The 14,865-nt window shown below is 41.7% G+C and overlaps 2 protein-coding genes across 4 annotated transcripts in view; one reads left to right on the forward strand and one right to left on the reverse strand.

Moving 5' to 3' along the window:
* RPGRIP1L (RPGRIP1 like) overlaps positions 1 to 6,128 on the reverse strand; it is a 100,552-nt gene extending 94,424 nt beyond the window's left edge. For all 3 annotated transcript variants that reach the window (XM_013971052.2, XM_013971050.2, XM_005691981.3), the window contains exons 1-3: positions 6,010 to 6,128; positions 2,377 to 2,468; positions 682 to 826 (exon numbers count right to left, since the gene is read on the reverse strand). In XM_013971052.2, the coding sequence (XP_013826506.2) occupies positions 682 to 826; positions 2,377 to 2,461 (230 nt within the window). In that variant the 5' untranslated portion in view covers positions 2,462 to 2,468; positions 6,010 to 6,128. The remainder of the gene's footprint in view (positions 1 to 681; positions 827 to 2,376; positions 2,469 to 6,009) is intronic.
* FTO (fat mass and obesity associated) overlaps positions 6,356 to 14,865 on the forward strand; it is a 426,360-nt gene continuing 417,850 nt past the window's right edge. The window contains 1 exon segment of the mRNA NM_001319276.1: positions 6,356 to 6,434. Coding sequence (NP_001306205.1) covers positions 6,390 to 6,434 — 45 coding nt within the window. The 5' untranslated portion in view covers positions 6,356 to 6,389.

The following is a 14,865-nucleotide window of genomic DNA, read 5'->3' on the forward strand; positions in this document are numbered from 1 at the left end:
CTTTCCATTGGATCTAGACCATGAATGCAGATCTGTCCATGCTCACACACGAGAATGAACTTTAAATCACACATTCAGAAAACAGTCAAGTGTTTTTGAACAAGAAAGAATGAAAGACATCTACTCTTAAGAAATAATCCCTGCAGAAATTGTGCACACAAAAGTGACAGTTTCTTCAGAAACAGTAGACTCTTTGAAATAAATATAGATTCTAGATTAATCTAAGCAAAGTAAAATATGTTCCAGATAATGATGTTTTTCCTTAGTAAACCCCAAATCTTACAGGAACAATGCATTCTAACAAGTTAGAACAGCTAATTTCTTTTTTAAACTTTCATTTCAAATCAGGATGTTTAGAGAACAGATGTTTTGGCCATTTGCTTATTAAACTATAAATATTAAAACAAAAGTTACTTAGAGATATGATACACTCATGGCACTCACAGCTATTAGCTCTTTCTTTCAAATGGCAATTTCAGGCATAATAAAAACTCATAATCTTTTTGTTTTATTATACTAGTTTGTAAGATGTTCCATTTTTAAAATTGTATTTATTTACAACCTGCCTTGCTCCAAAAAAAGATTCAAGGTGGGGTTTTCAATTAAGTTTATAGAAAAGCATATCCTCCAAACTTTACAGAGTCAGGGGAAAAAAAAAAGCTAAAAGCTTTTTATCATAACCTTTTAATTTTATCCTCTTGCTTGCGGGCATGCTGTTTAAGTACAATGTTCTCATCATGCAAACGCAAAAATCTGTCTTCCAGTTCCTCACGACTGATACGTGACACTGCCTGGCGAGACTTCATTGTCCGGGTTGTTGAAGTTTCTGCAAATATGCCAAGGTAATTAATAGGATTACTTAAAAGAGCCTCTAAAAACAATAACTGTTGATGGTAACATAATCTCTGATGCTTTAGAAAATGTTATAGCATTGTTCATGTCACTGATTGGATGTAAGAAAAAAAATCTTTGCTATTAATACTTTATATGCAATATTAAGGATTTGAGTAACAATAGTTTCCATTTAAAAATGTATTCCAATAACCGTCTTTAAGAACATAAGATGGAACTCTGATTCAATAAAGACTTTTCAATTTGTATGCTGAATGTTGGAAAAAACTAAACTAAAAGGGTATCTGGAAGTATTTTTTTTGCAAAGGTAAGAGTTATAACAAAAACAATATGATTATGATATTTTTCTGAGCTATGGGTATTGGGTTATAGAAAATAAATTATAAAATCTGCAAGACCAAACAAACAAAAACCTTCACAAATCATTTATAAGCTATCACATATTTTTAAAGAACTTTTACACCTTTTAGCAGGTGTGTATGATATTTCTTTTACATATGCTTAAATTTGATATTTTCCTGTGAAGCTGGTCAATTTTCAACAGTCCTCCACAAGAAACAAAGAACAAATGGACAAAGATTAAAGCCCTATGAGGAGGTTACTGAGGGCAAGGATTGAACTTAGGGTATCAAATACTAAAAAATAGCCTTGCACATTTAAAATTTCTTTGTATTTGAATCCCCGATATTCCATTAAAGGTCTAAAGCAAAGCTGATACAGTCTATTTACTTTTAACAACAAAAGCTGTACAGTCAAATTTATTTTTTTTCAATTAATAATATTTTGACCACCTTTCTTCAGTACTTCAAGGTGGCTACCTGTAACACTTTGATTAACAAGCTTGTAAAGACGACTTAGTGGAATCTATTTTCCATCACAGGCTTCTTGGTGACAAAGGCTGTGGCATGACAGCATGGCTGATATACTGCACACACAAACACAAACACAGCCCTACCCTCTAAATTGCTCCTTCAAGCAGTACTTTTCTTTTTCAATTTGAGAGTGCTTTTTAGCTCCATAGCAACCACCAAGTGATAAAAGGACAAAGAAAACCTTTAATGTGTATTAATTTGATAAAACAAAGTCAATATCGCTTAGATAAACAAACCATTTTGAGATACTCTACTTGAAAGGCAAAATTTTTTAAATATGGCATTTCCTCCCATATAAAACTTAAGCATAAAGAAACATTTTAATGGTGAATGTGATTTAAACCAGGCAATTCAGTTTGGAGGCTTGGTATTCTCTGTGTAGTTCCACTGATGTGTGGAATTTTAAGAAGATGATTTATAACAATTCTTTATCAGAACGAGGGGGATTTTACATTTTCTATGAGCTGTTGATAATTGATGCATGCAGTAAAATACCATATGTTGTTCTAAATTCTCCATCTTCTTGTTTAGTCCAATCAAGAGCTATATAGTTCCTTAAATGGCTTTGTTTGTACGAGTATCAGAAATACTTTAAAAGTAAAGAAGTTACTGATCAAAGTTCATAACTGTAATATATAACAGCTGGCCATACCTTGCAACCCTCCCATGCCAAAGAGATTTAGACCTATATCTTTCACAGGCAGGTCTCCTGCAGTCTCATCAGCTGGACCAGACATTGCCTATCTGCGGAGAAGAGAAAATTCAAATAAAATCTTTCCAAGTTGTAGCATTAACTATGCAATGGAATGAACCAAATAAAATGAATAAGGCACTAGAACTTTAATGGACATCTTATTGCCCACATGTGCTGCCTGAAGAAGATGAAAGCTTCTATTTTAAAAGTAATACTACATTCAATCATGGAGCCAGTGTTCCTTTCAACAGTATATTTCCTATAGTTTGCTGAGGAAATGAGGTAAGATTATCATTCTTCCTTCTCTCTTCGTCTTCCTCTGTTTGGAAAAAAAAAAAAAAACCTTCCCCAAATTTAAGAAAGACCTCCTCTCCATCCTCCATCCCTTTTCTCTGCTCCCCAAAAGAAAGCAGGTACCAAAATACTTCAGTCAGGAACTTGATTCAAATGGTTGTTCTATTACTTACTGGCTGATCAAGTCACTAATCATGTGGAGAAAGCAATTTAATCTTAAAAGTGGAGAAAACAACACCTATTCTCACAGAGTTATTTTAAAGGTACATGAGATAGTAAGTTAAAGGCATTTAACACATTTGCCTGGGATGTTAATGTCACTTGAATACTAATCTTCAGCTTGATGCACAAGGGAGTTGGTAGTTTCCTGTGAAAGGTTTCATAAATTCACCAGCTGGATTTGTTTTTGTTGTCTTTTGTTGCCATGAAGCCTAGGTCCCAGTTCTTCCTGCCTCCACATACATGCTGTCCAGCTAATTCTGGCATTTTTACAGTTTCTGCTCTTTACAGAGATGCACCATAGTAACTTAGTATCATATGTCATGCGGGTGGTTCATGCACTGTTTAGTACTGCAAAGAGCCAGTGAAGATGGCCTAAGGCAGAGGTTCCCAATCTCTAGCACACTGGTCCTAGAATACAGTCTGAGAGAATAAACTGATTTGTCTCATTCACCTCTGTATTCACAAACGCTGGGACAGAGCTGGGCACATAGCTGGCATTCATTAAATCGTTGTTAAGTGAATGAATGGAGTCCTTGAGGCTTCAGGGCCTGGAGCCAGAGGTGGTTTCCAAAATCTTGTATGCATTATGTGTATACACATTATCTTTAAGAGACAGGGTTAACAACTTTTATTATAACTCATCAACGCAGACCACTGAGTTTTCACTCTGATGTCAACAACTAACAGACATATGCCTGGGAGATCATCTACTTCTTTTAGAAACACTCCTACAGGAGAGGACAATTTAGGAACCAAATTATCAAGAAGTTTAAACATAGGACGACTGTGAAAATGATAACTTTTCCACAGTAGAATTATGCTGGCTTTTGTAATAATAACAGTAATGAAGGTGATGGTGTTAACATTAATTGAATGCTTAGTAAGATGTGCCAGGTACTCTTGAGGTTGTTACTCAAACGTGTCCTACTTTACAAATGAAGAAACCAAGACACAGCTTAGGGAACTTGCCCAAGGTCACACATCTAGGAAGTATCTGGCGCTGTTTTTGGTGGTCACAACTGGGAAGCAGGCAGGTGGCGTTACTGGCATCTAAAGGTCAGAGATGATGCTAAATATCGCAGAGGTCCCCAACCTTTTCTAGCACCAGGGATTGGTTTCATGGAAAACAATTTTTCCATGGACCAGGGTGGGAAGGATAGTTTCAGGATGATTCAAATGTGTTACATTTACTCTGCACTTTATATTTCTATTATTATTGCATCAGATCCACCTCAGATCATCAGGCACTGGATCCTACTATAGTGTACAGGAATCACAAAAAAGAATTATCTGGCCCCAAATGTTAATTACACCAAGGCTGAGAGATAATGCATGACGTTGCAATGCCTCCCCAACAGTTTCATTCAATCATTCCTGGTTCCCTATGTGCCACTCACTGTTCTCTGCTGCTGCTGCTAAGTCATTTCAATCGCCCCCGACTCTGTGCGACCCCATAGACGGCAGCCCCGCCAGGCTCCCCCATCCCTGGGATTCTCCAGGCAAGAATTCTGGAGTGGGTTGCCATTTCCTTCTCCAATGCATGAAAGTGAAAAGTGAAAGTGAAGTCGTTCAGTCGTGTTCGACTCTTAGCAGACCCCATGGACTGCAGCCCACCAGGCTTCTCCGTCCATGGGATTAGGCAAGAGTACTGGAGTGGGGTGCCATTGCCTTCTCCGCACTGTTCTCTAGATTCTTCAAATCCATGGTACCCTTGCCTTGCTCAAGGTCTTTGCACTAGCTGGCTCCTCATTTTTTGGGGCTCAGCTCAAACATTTTTTTTCCAAGAAGCCTTCCCTTAGCATCCTATGCTACCGTACTCTTCCTCCCAACTTCAGCACTGTTTATTTCTTTTATAGCCATCATCTCCATTTGAGATTATTATGTGTGCAAAGCAAGTTGCTTCAGTCCTGTCCAACTCTGTGCTACCCTATGGACTGCAGCCTGCCAGGCTCCCCTGTCCATGGAATTCTCCAGGCAAGAATACTGGAGTGGGTTGCTGTGCCCTCCTCCAGGGGATCTTCTGGACCCAGGGATCGAACCACATCTCTTATGCCTACTTGCATTGGCAGGTGAGTTCTCTACCACTAGTGCCACCTGGGAAGCCAGAGATGATCATATTTACTGCTATTTACTATCTTCATTGGTCTTCCCTGGTGGCTCAGATAGTAAAGACTCTGCCTGCAATGCGGGAGACCCGGGTTTGATCCCTGGGTCTGGAAGATCCCCTAGAGAAAGAAATGGCAACCCACTCCAGTTTTCTTGCCTGGAAAATTCCATGGATGGAGAAGCCAGGCGGGCTACAGTCCGTGGGGTTGCAAAGAGTCGGACATGACAGGGTGACTAACACTTGTACTTCCTTGCACTATCTTCATTACTACTTCCTCTACACTAATAAAGTAGAAGCATCTTGAGACCCGCATCGGTCCTGTTCCTAGCTGGTAGAGAACAGTGCCTCAGGGCACAGCTTGGTCGCCAGTATTCATGTTTATGGAATGAATAAATGAATACTTGGTACTGACACTAAAGAGTAAGCAAAGTCTCCACCGTCACGGAGTTCATAGGCATGGGGTACTCACGATAAACAAATAATTGTAAATAATGAAGCAAATAAGTTACTTGGGAGGCTTAGGAGTTTCTCAATCATCTCTTTGTTGTTGTTGTTGTTCAGTCGCTAAGTCGTGTCGGACTCTTCACAGTCCCACGGACTGCATGCTACCCTGTCCTCCACTATTTCCCCGTTTGCTCAAATTCATATCTACTGAGGCAACGAGCGAACTACTTGCAGGTGACCTTTCGCCTGAAGAAGGACTTGGATAAGCACTGTACTTAGCCTCACCCCTCATCAACTAAGGTTCAGGGCTGGGATAGAAAATTTCAAACAGATGCTGGGAGTCGGGATAATGGGCGGGTTGTGATTCAGGCCTGAGTAGGTGAGGTGTCTCGTGCTGGTCTGCTCTTCACGTGAGCAGAACGCCAAGGCCTTCTCCAGGAGGTAGAGCAGACCCCACGACCCCGGCCCGTGCTAGAGGTAGAGGGTCGGCTACCTGCACCCCTCTACTTCCCGGGTGTACTCACCGCCACTCTCTCCCAGCCGCTAGCTACCGTTGCTATAGCGCCGACGGCTTGTGAGGCGGCCGGCCGAGAGGAGCACGGGAAATCATGGCAGGTACCGTTGCCTTCTGGGAATTGTAGTTCTTTTCGGGCCCTCGCCGGCCAGCTCGCTGAGCAGCAGACTACGCTTGCCCAGCTGTCGAACCTGGGAAATTCTCCAGCTTCCAACCCCGAGGCGCATTTCGGCCTTACCGCGGTGCACCCTGGGAGTGGTAGTTCTCTCCTTTCCGAGGGAGAATGGCGCCAGGCGGGAGCAGGACGCCGAGAGAACTACATGGAGGAGGCGGGGTCCAGGGCTAGGAATCTACGCGGTTAGTAGTGGCGAAGGCGGCTATATCGGCAGCATGAAGCGGACCCCGACGGCCGAGGAACGAGAGCGCGAAGCTAAGGTATTTTGGGCTCACCCGAGTCTGGGATCTTTCGCGCACTTGTAGCTGGGGTCTGGGAACCGGAAGGGCTTGGTTGGATGGCAAGCGGACCCACGGTCTTAAGCGAAGGGGTTACAAGGCCTTGTCAGCAAGGGAGCCAGAGACTTTGGGGGCTTTGAATACGTGCTGCTCGGGATGCAGGCCTAGTCCTAGTGGATCGACTGACATGAGAATTAAGACACCTGTTTCCTTGTTCTGCTTCTGCACTTCATTCCTTAGTTAGGTTTGTAGCTACCCTTGTGCCTCAGTTTACCGGACTGTTAGATGCTTATGATCATATCAGTTGTGCTTTCCTCTTCGGTAATGATTTCTGTGGATTGAGATCGGGTGAGGTGAGATAATCTGTGCGATCAGATGTATGTATTTGAAACAGTTATCTGTGTTCTGTGTCTTCCGCACAGCGGATGTGGCGTTTTAACTACGATACCGTTTTCTACTTTGGGGGGTTCATGCTGTAGCAGTTGTTCCAAGGGATGACAATAATAATTGTTATGGAATTTTCTTTTTTTAGCATTTATTACGCATCAGACGCTGCGGTTCCATAATATTTATATTGTTTCATATTCTTATCACAGCAGATTGCAAGATAGATATTATACAGATGGACTATCAAGAGTCCGGTTTTACAAATGAAGACTTGAGGCTCAGAAGAATTGAGTGTTTCTCTCATTCCCCAAATCAAGTCCTATCAATTTGTCTAAAAATATTGATAATCTCTTTACTTTTTTCCATCTTCACCACCTTGGACCGGGCTACCACTACCATTATCTCTTCAGTGGACTGTTCCAGTGATCTCCTTATTGGTCTATATTCACTTCTGCATCCAATCGCTCCTTGGTCCCCTTTTGTCCCCACTTCCACAAAAGACACTTCTTCACACTGTAGTGTGTGAGCTTTTCAAAATGCAAATGCAATCATGGTCCTTTCCTTCTTAACTCCTCTGTCAACCAACTGTTTAAACATCTTTCATGGGATTCCTTGGTGGTCCAGTGGGGCTCCTGAAATGTCTTGAGTTTGATTCCCAGTGGGGAACTAAGATCCTGCAAGCTGGTTGGCATGGCCAAAAACAAACAAACAAAATCTTTCATGGCTTTCTGTTGCTCTTCGGATAAAAAGGAAACTTCACATGACCTATGATGTTTTGCACAGTGTAAACTCTACTTGCATCATCCACAGCCTCAATGGATGTGACCCCTCTCTGCTCCCTGCCCATCAACCACATTGGCCTTCTTAGAAGTCCCTATTTCCCCTGCTTTATCTGGTTACAGGTTTTTTTTTGGTTGTTGTTGTTGTTCAGTCACTAAGTCATGCCCAACTCTGTGATCCTGTGGACAGTAGCACTCCAGACTTCCCCGTCCTTCACCGTCTCCCGGAGTTTGCTCAAATTCATGTCCATTGAATCAATGATGCTATCCAGCCATCTTGTCCTCTGTCTTCTGTCCCTTCTCCTCCTGACTTCAGCCTTTCCCACCATCAGGGTCTTTTCCAATGAGTTGGCTGTTTGCATCAGGTGGCCAAAGTATTGGAGGTTAAGCTTCAGTATCAGTCCTTCCAGTGAATATTCAGGGCCTTTATACATGCTGCTTGTTGCTCATTCTATATTAGGCAATTATTGGAAGTGAGAGCCATTGGTAAATGAACCAGACGCTGTTTATGCTGTCAGAATTTGGAGTCCTCAAGTGAACTCACTTTACTTTGTCTTAGGGCAGTACCTCTATGGATTGAAGATATAAAACATACTGTATTATAACCTGGGTTAGGACTTCCCTAGTGGCTCAGATGGTAAAGTGTCTGCCTACAATACGGGAGACCCAGGTTCAATCTCTGGGTTGGGAAGATCCTCTGGAGAAGGAAATGGCAACCCACTCCAGTACTCTTGCCTGGAAAATCCGATGGACAGAGGAGCATGGTAGGCTACAGTCCATGGGGTCGCAAAGAGTCGGACACGACTGAGCGACTTCCATGTGTATGTGTGTATATATATATATACATATATATTTATATTTATATAATATAACCTGAGTTAGGGCTTTGCTGGTGGCTCAGTGGTAAAGAATCTGCCTGCAGTGCAGGAGATGTGGGTTTGATTCCTGGATTGGGAAGATCCCTTGGAGAAGGAAATGGCAACCCACTCCAGTGTTCTCGCCTGGGAAGTCCCATGGACATAGGAGCCTGGTGGGTTGCAGTCCATGGGGTCACAAAGAGTCAGACAGGACTGAGTGACTAAACCACCACCAGCACCACCACCACCGTGACCTGAGTTATAGCAAAGTTTCTTTAGAGTCCTGAAGTTTTCATGCTTGAACCTGTATGTGATAAGGCAGTATATAAAGATGAATTGTTGTTTAGTCACTAAGTCATGTTTGACTTCTTGTGACCCCATGGACTGTAGCCCACCAGGCTCCTCTGTCCATGGAATTTCTCAGGTAAGAATACTGGAATGGGCTGTCATTTCCTTCTCCAGGGGATCTTCCTGACCCAGGGATGCAACCAGCATCTCCTGCATTGGCTGGCAGATTCTTTACCACTGAGCCACCAGGGAAGCCTGTAAAGATAGGTGCAAAGGAGAAAGATCCTTCTGCATTCATCTACAGTAGTTCAAAGAAACAAATGTCACACAATGGTATTGTGCATGATGTCTTTCTTACCTTTTGGGTTTACACTGAAAGTTACTCGTTTCTTTTGTAAAGACTTATTTAGTACCTATTATTTGCCTGACGGGCTTCCCGGGTAGCTCAGCTGGCAAGGAATCCCCTTGGAATGCAGGAGACCCTGGTTCGATTCTTGGGTTGGGAAGTTCCCCTGCAGAAGAGATAGTCTACCTCCCCCAGTATTCTTGGGCTTCCCTGGTGACTAAAGAATCCACCTGCAATGCAGGAGACCTGGGTTTGATCCCTGGGTTGGGAAGATCCCCTGGAGGAGGGCATGGCAACCCATTCCCGTATTCTTGCCTGGAGAATCCTCATGGACAAAGACCCTGGCGGCTACAGTCCATAGTGTCCCAAAGAGTCGGACATGACTGAGCGACTAAGCACAGCACATTTGCCAGACCCTGGGATTCTGATTTTGGCTAAGATTGAATCCTTGTTCAGAGGAGCTTTTATTCTTTTAAAACTCTAACAGTTGCCTCTAAGATAGCTTAGTGTTGTTGACATCTGATGGATGTTGAAACCAAGGCTTGTAGAAGTTAAAACTTGCCCAAGGTCACCTGGTTGCTTTGTGAAACTAGGGCCCAGAGCAAGGTCTTCTCATTCCAAAGCTTTTTTCCATTTTCTGCTCGTAAAACATGTTGAAATGATAGAGCAAGTTGTCTGCCTGTTTACTTTTAAAAATTTCTTTGATCTTTATTTAGAAGTTATTTGAGAAATATTACTGGTTAGAGCAAAGTATAGGAAAGCAAGTTTTAAATCTTAAATAGAAAATGTTCATTTAATCATAAATTATTTTCTTTTTTTCTAATCCGCTTTATTGAGGTGTACTTTCCATACTGTAAATAGCACCCATTTATAGTGCACAATTTGATGAGTTTTGACAGATGTTTACACCTGTGAAACTACCACCACAGTTGATACAGAGAACATTTCGATCCCTTCCAATAATTTCCTCTTGCTGATTTGCAGTCAGTCTCTTCCCCTACCTTGGCTCCCAAGCAACCACTAATAGGTTTTCTATCACTGTAGATGAAGTCTGTGTTTTCTAGAATTGCATATAGATGGACATATACTCTGTGTATTATTGAGTCCGTCTGCTTTTAACCAGCATGGTTTTTGAGATTTATTCATGTCTTTGCCTGTATCTCTACTGTGTGTTTAGTCGCTAAGTCATGTCCAGCTCTTTGTGACCCTATGTACTGAGCCCGCAGTCCATGGAACTCTGTCCATGGGATTCTTCAGGCAAGAATGCTGGAGTGAGTTGCCATTTCCTTCTCTAGGGGATCTTCATGACCCAGGGATTGAACCTGTGTCTCCTGCTTGGTGGGTGGGTTCTTTACCTCCGAGCCACCAGGGAAGGCCTGTATCAATAGCTTGTTCCATTTTATTGCTGACTGTGTACCGTGCGGCTCTGACGCATTTGTTTATTCATTCGTGAGTTGCTGAACATTTGGATTGTTTCTGAGACTATTATGAAGGAAGTGGCTCCGGCCATTCATGTGTAAGTCTGCGTTTTCATTTCTTTTGGAGGAACACCAGGAGTCCACTTGGTGAGTCCTATGGTAGTTCTGTGTTTAATCTTATAAAAAACAGCTCAACAGTTTTCCAAAGTGATTCTCCCATTTGTATTAGCTTCTCAGGACTACTGGCACAAGTTACCACAATGTCCCTTAAAAAAAAAAAAAAAGGTTCCTTTTTTTTTTTAACTTGTACCACTTTTAAAGTCTTTATTGTATTTGCTACAATACTGCATCTATTTTATGTTTCTTGGTTTTTTTCTTTCTTTGCCACAGGGGATAGAGGATTTTAGCTCCCCAACCAGGGGTCGAACCCACACCTTCTACGTTGGAAGGCAAAGTCTTAACCACTAGAACTTCAGGGAAATTACAGCCTTGCTGTCTAAACACAACAAAAATGTATTCTCTCATTGTTCTAGAGATATGTCTGAAATCAAGGGGTCCATAGTACCCCTGTTGGCTCTGCTCTGTGGGAGAATCCTTCCTTGAGTCTTCCAGCTTCTGGTGACTCTAGGCATTCCTTGGCTTGGGCTGTGTAACTCCAATCTCTGTTCTAGTCTTCCCCGTGACTGCCTTCTTTGTGTTTTTGTCTCATTTCTCTGTGTCTTTTCCCTTGTAAGGACACCAGTCATTGCAGTGAGGGCCTCCCCTAAATCCAGGATGATCTTAATTTCTTGATCCTCAAGGTCCTTAACTTAATTCCATATGCAAAGACCCTTTTCCCAAATAAGGTCACATTTACAGGCACCAGTGGTTATGCTATGCTAAGTCTCTTTAGCTGTTTCCGACTCTTAGCAACCCCATGGACTGCAGCCCACCAGGCTCCTCCATCCATGGGATTTTCCAGGCAAGAGTACTGGAGTGGGGTGCCATTGCTTTCTCGGCACCAGTGGTTAAGACTTGGACATATCTTTTTGGGCGTGCTATTCAAACCTGCTGCACCATTTGACATTTCCATCAGCTGAGTATGAAAGCTCTGGTTGCTTCCTATCTTCACCAATACGTGGTATTTGTCTGTTGTTTAAATTTTAGGCCTTCTAGTGGGTGTGTCGGAGAAGGAAATGACAACCCACTCCAGTGTTCTTGCCTGGAGAATCCCAGGGACGGCGGAGCCTGGTGGGCTGCTGTCTATGGGGTCGCACAGAGTCAGACACGACTGAAGCGACTTAGCAGCAGCAGCAGCAGCAGCAGCAGCAGTGGGTGTGTGGTGGTGTCTCATTGTGGTTTTAAGTTGCATTTTAGTGATGACTAATGAGAATTAATATCTCTTTGAAAAGCTTTTTCCATCTTGTAACATGTATGAGTACTTTGTTCCTCTTTGTTACTGAATAATGTAGTACTCTAGTGTCTTAATCCCTTCCCCTGTTGATGGATGTTTGGGTTGTCTCCACTATTTGGCTGTTACAAATAATGCTGCTGTGAACATCTGTGTTCTACTTTTTATGTATACCTATGTTTTCATTTCTCTTAGATAGAGATCTAGGAGTGGAATTGCAGGGTCATATGGTAAATCTGTTTAACATTTTAAGAAACTGGCTGTACTGTTTGTTAAGGTCTGAATGCTTGTGTTCCCCCCAGATTCTCTTTTTGAATTCTAACCCCCAAGGTAGGAGGTAGGGCCTTTTGGAGATGATTAGGTGGTTAGGAATGGAATTAGTGTCCCCTTCTACAAGAGGCCTGAGAGATCTCCCTTGCCCCGTTTGCCATGTGAGGATACATGATTAAGTTGGGTGTCTGAAACTGGAAGAGGGCCTTTACAAGAACCAGACCATGCTGGCTTCCAGATCTTGGACTTCCAGCCTTCAGACCATGAACAATAAATTTCTGCTGTAGATAAGCCACCCAGTCTATGGGATTTTGTTACAGCAGCCTAAATGGTCTAAGACATGGTGCTTTCAAATGTGGATACATCATTTAATATTCCTGTTTGAAGGTTATAGTTCTTAACATCCTCGTCAACACTTGTCACTATCTTTATGAAAGCAGGTGTGAAGTGGCATCTCAGAGCAGTGTTACATTTCCTTTTTCTGATGTCCAGTGATGTGAAGCTGCTTCTTGCGTAGGTTGAGCAGGTATAAATCTTCTTTGGTGAAGTATCTGTTCACATCTTGTGCTCTTTTTTTTTTTTTGGTTGGTTTGTGTTCTTAATATTAAGTGTTATGAGTTATTTGTATTTTCTAGATATCAGTCTAGAGATATGTATTGTGAATACTGTCTCTCTTTATGTAATGGTCTTTTGAAGAGCAAAATTGTTAATTTTGATAAAGATCCGATTTATCGATATTTCTTTTTATGATTCTTGCTTTTTGTGTCATATCTATGAAGTCTTTGCCTATCCTAAGGTCACAAAGATTTCTTGTTTGCTTTTTAAACTTTTTATTCCCATCATGGGTAATTGCTTTCGGTTTTCCTTTTCTCTCTGAAATAGATTACATTTTCTTCTTGTGATTGCTTATGTCATAGACTTTTGTATAGTTCCCATGTCTGGAGGGTGAATAAAAAGTTTGGAGTAAATAGCTTTTTATGATGGCATCTGTTTAATTTGTGTTAACAACAGAAGAGGGTGCCAAAGTATATTCATGAATTTTTAAAATGAATTGTTAAAATAAGGCATGCAGCAGGGTAGTTCAGCTTAGTACTTGAGAAGCTGAGTTAGAGTCGTGCTCAGTTGCTCAGTTGTGTCCCACTCTTTGCGATGTCATGGACTGTAGCCCGCTTCTCTGTTCATGGGGTTTTTCAGGCAAGAAAACTAGAATAGGTTGCCCTTTCATGATTAGGTTTGGCCATAGTGCCAGGGACCCAGTAAGTATGGCTTTGATTGAGGGTTGCCCCAAGAACCTTTTGCTGATATAAAGCTGCCCCCATATTTTTGTGTTTTTTTTTTTCCCCAGATGATAGAATTTATTATTTTGAAATGATTTAAAATTTATAGAAGAGCTGCAGGAGTAGAACAAAGAGCCCTCACAGCCTTATCGTCCAGGTTTGCTCCCATCTTGTTACATTTACTTTACAGCGCTCTCTCTCTCTTTCCCTATATATAAATACAGGAACTATTATTTTTTTTTTTATGAACCATTACAGAGTAAATTGATGACATCAATCCTCTTTACCCCTGAATACTTCAGCATGTATTTCCTAAGATGCTTTCTTGTATATAGACACAGCTGATTGTCAATTTCAGAAAAGTTAACTGATAAAATAACTCTTATTTAGCCCAAAGTCCATATTTAAATTTTGCTAATTGTCCTAATAGTATCTTTTATAGCATTTTTGTTTACCTGGTTCAGGTTTTAAACCAGGGTTGTATGTTACCTTTAATTGTTATATTTCTGGTCTCTTTTAATATTCTTTAATCTGGTCTCCTTTAATCTCCTTTAAATTGCTTCCTCACCCTTTCTTTGTCTTTTAAGATATTGACATTTATGATGAGTAAGGCAGTGACCCTTGTGATGAGTACAGGCTATTTGTTTTGTAGAATGTCTCTGCATTCTTATGTATCTGATATTTCCTTATGATTAGATTCAGTTGTTTAGTAGCTCAGTAGTGTCCGACTCTGCGACCCCATGGACTGCAGCATGCCAGGGAACCCTGGTATGCTGGCTTAGATTAAGAATATGCATTTCTTGGCTTGTATATTTTTGAGGAAAGATGGGAGATCACAGATTTACAGCTTACATATTCATCCTGCCTATAAAATTGTTCTTTTTGACCCAAATGAACTGTGTTTGAAAGTTTCTGAATTACTTTCCATCCAAGAGATTTCACATGAAAGTCTGGATGGCAGACTTTATTGAAAAACTAGACTGTCTGGCCACACTGGGCTTGCATTTCACTAACTAGAGCTGAACAGTGGCTGCCGCTTTAGATGAGAATATACTTTCCCTTCTGCCACATCCCACCTTTGCCCATTTAGTCACAGTACAGGCTTCCCTGGTGGTTCAGACAGTAAAGAATCCACCTGCAGTGTGGGAGACTGGGTTCAATCCCTGGGTTGGGAAGATCCCCTGGAGAAGGGAATGGCAACCTACTCCAGTATTCTTGTCTGGAGAATCCAATGGGCAGAGGAGCCTGGTGGGCTGCAGTTCATGGGTTAGCAAAGAATCAGACACAAGTGAGTGACTAACACTTTCACTTTCTGTCACAGTGGTTTAGAGTGTGAGACTTTAGAGGGGAATCCCAGAATGGAATCCTGCTCCATCACGTGCTTTAAGTAACTTAGCTTCT

Source organism: Capra hircus, chromosome 18, assembly GCF_001704415.2.
Source record: "Capra hircus breed San Clemente chromosome 18, ASM170441v1, whole genome shotgun sequence".
In the NCBI taxonomy this organism is placed as follows: Eukaryota; Metazoa; Chordata; class Mammalia; order Artiodactyla; family Bovidae; genus Capra; species Capra hircus.